Source organism: Sinocyclocheilus anshuiensis, unplaced genomic scaffold (genome assembly GCF_001515605.1).
Source record: "Sinocyclocheilus anshuiensis isolate Anshui unplaced genomic scaffold, SAMN03320099.WGS_v1.1 scaffold1342, whole genome shotgun sequence".
Taxonomy (NCBI): Eukaryota; Metazoa; Chordata; class Actinopteri; order Cypriniformes; family Cyprinidae; genus Sinocyclocheilus; species Sinocyclocheilus anshuiensis.
In genome coordinates, this window is record NW_015554151.1 from 14821 (window position 1) to 21981 (window position 7161).

The 7161-nt window shown below is 35.7% G+C and overlaps 1 protein-coding gene across 1 annotated transcript in view; it reads left to right on the forward strand.

Annotated features, from left to right (window-relative positions):
- Positions 1–3177: 3177 nt before the first annotated feature.
- Positions 3178–7161, forward strand: part of LOC107670694 (proteasome subunit beta type-7-like) — a 7199-nt gene continuing 3215 nt past the window's right edge. The window contains exons 1-7 of the mRNA XM_016463379.1: positions 3178–3430; positions 3559–3652; positions 4928–5025; positions 5120–5260; positions 5449–5564; positions 5690–5748; positions 6753–6904. Coding sequence (XP_016318865.1) covers positions 3372–3430; positions 3559–3652; positions 4928–5025; positions 5120–5260; positions 5449–5564; positions 5690–5748; positions 6753–6904 — 719 coding nt within the window. The 5' untranslated portion in view covers positions 3178–3371. The remainder of the gene's footprint in view (positions 3431–3558; positions 3653–4927; positions 5026–5119; positions 5261–5448; positions 5565–5689; positions 5749–6752; positions 6905–7161) is intronic.

A 7161-nucleotide genomic window follows, 5' to 3' on the forward strand; every position in this document is an offset into this window, starting at 1 on the left:
TGTCTCTTCACCGGGCATTCAGGCTTCTTGGTATTAGAGGTTTACAACTGAGAAAAGCAACCAGGAACATCAGTGAAGCCGCTTGAAAAGTTTTCGCTGTGGCTGTGGATCAAAAGGGGAGACATGTGGTGTAGCGCGCTGCTTGGACACAAACTGGGGACTAATCACTCAGTTGGGTCGCCCAGGTGAGGGTGTCTGATGATCAAAAACCCGAAACACCCTATGAACCTGGGTTCATCACTGAGGATGTGTCCAAGCCATCCAGACATAGAAGGTGTTTCTTCAAACTAAAATGAACAGCTTTGGTATTATGTATTATGTAAGTAAGTATTATGACATTAATGACACATTACAGCAATTCTCATTTTTATACAAGAAAAAAAAAATACTGTACTATTTATCGAGCATTTTTTCTGTTTTCTTAAGTTACATAGAAATGTATGTAAAATTACTAAAATAATGTCATTAATAGTGAAATCACCACCAGATGGTGCAAATGGCACAAAAATCCTAAACTTAATAAAGTATCCTATATGAAGTACAAAAACTTCTATAATTTGCAATAAATGTTTATCAGAAAAACTGTTATTTACAGGTATTTCCTGAATTATTGTAATTAAACACCATCACTGTAAAGAAAACAAAAGTAAAAAAAAAAAAGTCAAATGACTGGCAGCAAAATAATATTAAACACCAACAGATCTCTCAGGATCTCAGCATCTTCACTTATTACTAACCAGTTTGATTTCATTTCATACAAAAGTTTTTGTTGAGAATTAACCAGAGGTTTAGATGTTCATGTTTTACTGAAAATAAAAAAGTTTGATTTTACCGTGGTGGAGATCAGTGTTTTTTTTTTAGATGGACTCTTGACCCTTGATTTAGTAAGCCTCTGATTTTCTCTGTAGGGTTTACACATTGGTTTTTAAAACACATTCATTAGCAAAGCAAATGCATTGGAGAATCTGATATGGTGGAGTCGATTACTTCTTGCTCATGTTTACAGAAGCTTCTTCGTACCATTAGTGTTATGCCAGAATGATACCAATACGAGATTCTAATTTTTAATAAATTAGTATTATTTCATTAATTTTTTTCATTAATTTTATTTATTTTTAGTCATTACAAACTTTGAGCTGTTTTTCAGATGCACAGAGACATCATGAATCAGCAATGAATCTCAACAATGGTGACCATCAAGAAAAAGCTGTTTTGTGATGTTTAGAGTACAGAGAATGGCCCAAGCTACTGTGTGTTTGTTAGATCATCACCAAAAACTAACCAACATGATACAATTAATGCTTCTCTGTACCTTTGTCATACGAAATATACTTCAAAAGCACTGAGTTAAGAGTCTATTTAAAGTAAATAGATCTCCATCATGGTAACATCAAACTTTATTATTTTCAAAAAATCTTCATGCATGGTTTCCAGAAATGTAGACGTGTTCACTGTGATTGTATTGTAGCTCGTTATGTATCTTTATGTTGTTATTATTATTGGTATTTATTGGAATGTAATTGTATAATTGTGGTGGTGTTTAGAATGTTTTAAAAACTAAAACTTTTGTTTGTGTGTGTATGTAGATGTAGAAAACATATACAAACAATCACAAGAAGAATATATATAAAAAAAAAAGAAAATGTTTAGTGAAGGGGTGGATTTTAATAATAATGACACATAATGAACACATAATCATAGTTTTCTTAAAACTTGTGCATCTATTCTGGTATTTATGTTATGTGCAATGTCTGTATTTGGTATCTGAGAGCTAACTATGGGTCTGACCCATGTCAGGAATGCAGTAACAGTGTTTACTCCTTTAGCCTGGCTTCCAGAGTAAATATGTATTTGTTTTGATTTAAGCAAGGAGAATCAACAGCTGCCCAGATGAGAAGTGCCATCACAAGACTTGTGACTCACCCATGATCCTTATGGCTATTTATGGATATTTGCTTACGAGTGGAACTTAGTGTCTCCAAGAAACTGTCTTTAGACACAGAAAGGCTTCCTGGCTCAGCCGAGACTCGAACCAGGGACCTTCTTGCTGTGAGGTGACAGTGACCTAGGTCCTTGCTGTGAGGTGACCTAATTTCATGACAAATGCATACCAATTTGCCACATAGTTAAAAGGTGACCCACTTTGAAAAGTACCTTCCCTACCTCATGTCCCAGGCCCTGATCTGTCCACTCCTCAATAATCAACCAGGTCTGTATGGCAATTTCTCACCCAAAATGAGGCCAACACAAAACAGCCGTTTCTCAACCACAGTCGGGTCAGGTCCACACAGCCAAAGCCTAGCCAAAGCCTAGCCAAATCCAGCAATGATTACTTGGCCAGTGCTGGCTTACTTCTGGTGAGCCACTGCCAGTATGCAGCCGAGTGAGCAGACACTTAAGCAGCAACTGGCCAGACTGAGCTTGGCTACCTGATTATTCCAGCAATCAGCCATTTGTGGAATGAAATAGCAGACTATCTGCCTAAACAATCTTTGAAACAGGACAGTATTATGGAGGTATCCTTTAGCAAAGCAGAAATTAAAGCAATAATACCGATTAGTACCATGAATGCCTGGAAAAAGCAATGGGATAAAGGACATAAAGGACACAAATAAATAATTAAATTTTTTTAATTCTTAATTGTTAATAACAAAGGACAAAGTTAAAATAAAGAAATAATACAACTAAATTACACTAAAACTAAAATACAAAGCTACAACGAAGATACACAGTTTTGACCTACACTCCAGTGCAGTAGGTGGCATTAATTCACTTTAAATGTCAGTTGCCAAGAAGACAGCCCAGTCTTCCGGTTTGGTCATGTGACGTTCGGCATTGCTTTGTCATGCATTACATTATATTTGTAAATAACATTTCTTTATATTCAGTTTTCCAATATGTTTAACAAAATGAATAAAGATCTAAATTTGTATTACATTACTGTAAAACAGTCATGAAAACAATCCTGTTTTTTTAAATCAAGGGTCTATTTCTACTTGGAAATTGCTTTTATTGGTGTAACAACAGGTTAATTTAGTAAAATTACATAGCTAAAAAATCGGCGAAAACCAGCTAATGTAAAAAAACACTTTTAAAGCATAGAATAAATTAGGCCTAATTTTTACACACTAATAAATAATCCTTATCTTTTAAATCCATTCTATTGAATGACCCAGAGACGCGATCATGTGTCAGAAGTGAAAGTGAAAGAAGGATCTTCTGCAGTTTTGGGCCTTAAAAGCGCTGACGCACCGACTCTTTGTGTAAAGCCGAGACGAGTAAACGTTCAAAAGCAGTGTTTAGAAAGAGCTTTACTCCAGACTGATTGTTAGAGCTGTAACTTTACCTATCATACAGTGTGCAGGTGAAAGATGCTAAACACATCGACAAAGACACCGACCGGAGGATTCTCTTTTGAGAACACACGCAGGTGAGACGTCGTTAGGCAATAACAATGTGATCAAGACATAAAATAGCTTACAATTTACAGTGTTTGATAAGTATCAATATGCATGCTCTTATGTGTTGCATGTTTGTGAATTTTATATGCTTTCACAGAAATGCTGTTCTTGAAGCAAACTTATCAGAGAAGGGGTACAGTGCGCCAAACGCCAGGAAGACTGGTACCACCATCGCTGGCCTGATATTCAAAGTCTGTTTTATCAAATCACTATTTATGTAATTAATTACTGATTAAATATTTAACACTTCTATGATGTTTATGTTTTTGACTGGTTGTAAATAAACATAGAAATATTACATTAATAGAATGGTGTATAATTAGGGTGACCATATGTCCTCTTTTTCCCGGACATGTCCTCTTTTTTGACCTACAAAAATGCGTCCGGCCGGGATTTAATTTCCCAAAATGTCCGGTATTCGGCTGTTTTCTTAATCCCGCTCCTGCTGAATCTCTGACCATTGCCGCCTGCTCCCGCAACATGTTTTTCGCGCCCGCGATTTTCGTGTCCACTCCTTTAAACATTCTAATATTATATATAATTTTGGCGCATCAGGGAGCTGCTCTCAGGATGCGGTGTATTTAAATCAGTCATATCTCCTTATTCTTGACCTGAGGTCAGTCAAATATGACTCCTGCAGCTCTTGTTGGATGCAGGGTTGCCAAGTCCACGTTTTTTCCACAGAATTGGACTACTTTTAAACTGTTGCCATGGGTTGATTTTCCCAAGTGGGTTAAAGGGTTGAAATATTGCATAAATTACATTTGACTGAAATGCTTGTATTGAAACATTTTGCATTCTACCTATGATAAAACTTTCATGGACTTCTACATTAACTGTTCCCTCCTGTTGGAATAACCTGCCCAGCTCAATCCAAGCAGCTGAGTCCTTAATATTTTCAAGAAACAGCTGAAAACACATCTCTTTCAAATTCATTTTTGACCCTCTAACTCTACCACTTTCTATTCTAATGCTACTTCTAATTTTATCTCCTTGGTTTTTTTTGATTAAAAAACTTGACCCTCTAACATTTGCACTCTCTATACTATTTCTATTCTAACTACTTGTTTTATTTATAAAGAAAGAAGAGCCTCTAACACTAGCATTCTCTATTCCTTCTCTATTCTTTCTACTTATTTTATTTTTATTTATTATAAATAATGACCTTCTAACACTTGCATTATCTATTCTTTTTCTGTTCTATTGACGTTTTAGTTTTATTTAAAAATGACCCTCTAACACTAGCGTTCCCTATTCTTTTTCTATTCTTTCTACTTGTTTTCTTTTTATTTATTATAAAAACAAAATAAGCAAAAAAAAAAAAACCTTGCTATGTATACTGTTAGGCGAAGCCCCGCCCACGAACCCCGCCACCTACGGTCCTCTTTTTGAAAAACTAAAATATGGTCACCCTATGTATAATATTTAATTGGAATAAATACAATAAAATGTGTTTTATTTTATAGGATGGAGTGATTTTAGGTGCAGACACCAGAGCCACAGATGATATGGTCGTAGCTGATAAAAACTGCATGAAAATCCACTACATAGCTCCCAAAATCTAGTAAGTCAATTCCTTGGTTGCTCATCATTAGAATTTAAGTCTCTATCTAAACCTTTCTTTGCAGTGTCTGTTTTTTTTTCTCTTTCCACAAAAGTTGTTGCGGTGCAGGTGTTGCGGCTGATGCTGAGGTCACAACTCAGATGATGTCATCAAATGTGGAACTTCATTCACTCAGCACAGGACGACCTCCTCTTGTCGCCATGGTGACCCGACAGCTCAAACAGATGCTGTTTAGGTGAAGGAGTGTTTGCCAAATAGTTAAATTAATTTGATTATGCTGATCATGCCAAAATGATTGATACATAATTACATCATTCTGTATTTAAATTATTGCTCTCTAGTTAACCGAATATATTTGTTTATCTTGAAGGACTATTTCAAAATAGTCTTAGGACTTAGACTGGTTGTGTCCCATTTTTGTAGGTATCAAGGGCACATTGGTTCTTCTCTAATTGTTGGAGGTGTGGATGTTAACGGCCCACAGCTCTATAGCATCTACCCTCATGGTTCCTATGATAAGCTACCTTTCCTTACAATGGGTACAGTTACTTTTTCCTTACGTCCTTTCTTTGAACAAACACAATCTGAGCAAAATACTGATCTTTACAGTTTAAAAACATTGTTTTCGCCACCTGCCCTTATTTAGCAAAAACATATATTTCAGGGTCTGGAGCAGCTTCTGCCATTTCTGTATTTGAGGATCGTTACAAGCTAAACATGGAGGTCAGACAACTATTTATAGACATTCTTAATGATATTGTCAAACATGGTATTGCATATTTGTTGTAATTGTAGTTGTAATCAAGGGGGTGTGAGGACTGATATAACATAAAACATTTTTTTAAAAAACACAAAAACATTCTATGTACTCTAAAACTGATTTCTGTGTAGTTGTTCTTCCATGGGACATAGGAGAAGAAATTGTGAATAATGTACTCTTTATTCTGTAAAATTAATTTCTAAACGTGTTTTAATCATTGTTCCAAGGAACACAGGACAAGAAATGTTGAATAATGTTCACACTGCTGTTTTCCATACAATGATTACATAATTGACCTGGAGCTCAAAAATAAAAAAAAATCACCATAAAGTAGCCTAAAAGTAATCCATATGAATTGTGTGCAGTATTGTAAGTGTTCTGAAGGCAGCTTAGTGTGAGGAACAGACTATAAGTTATTCGCTAAAAGCTTCCCCTCTGCCTTACTGTAGCTTTAAAAACTCATTTGCATGATATATCTAAACCACAGCATGACCAGTTACATGGCACATGAGAACCAGTTGCATTCAGTAACCCACTGAATGATGTGTCTGTTCATGAATTATGAAAACGCAAATGTGACAGAATGTAATGTAGTGGCCTGGTATTTTCATATTCCTTTTTTAAATAGTGATTTTAAAACAAAATCAAAAGTCAAACCAGCTATCTCAGAAATCTTGAATCTGAAGTATATAAAAATCTGGAAAAACGACAAAGGTAAAAGAACGATTTTTATATGGAAATTAACAATTCACTAAATACTTGTGAATAATGGAAAAGTACAATATAAAACTATTGATTTACATTATATGTATGATAAACATTTTAAAATCAATTTTTCCCACCAAAACATTCATGTGAATGTCCAGCGTCCTGAATGTGCTCTTTTTTTTAATCCTACTTCCCAAATTCATGTTCTGTATTTGTTCTTTTCAATCCCACATCTACTTAAACTCTTGGGAATGAAAAGCTGGAGGAAGCAAAGCAGCTGGTGAGGGATGCCATCACTGCAGGCATCTTCTGTGATCTGGGTTCTGGCAGTAATGTAGACCTGTGTGTGATCACAGAGAAAACTGTGGATTATCTGAGAGCATATGACCAGCCCGTTCAGAAAGGATTGAGGTGAGATATATAGACCAGTATAATGTGGAAGATCACTGTTACATTATCTATGTCTTCACTCTAAAAATGCTGGGTTGTTTCAACCCAACTTTGGGTCAAATGTGGACTAACCCAAATTTAACCCAACAGCTGTGTTAGTCCATATTTGACCCAAAGTTGGGTTGAAGCAACCCAGCATTTTTTAGAGTGCTCATAATTTTAACATAAGAATTTTTCCATATACACATTGTCCTGGGGTTGGGGGGGGGGGGGGGGGG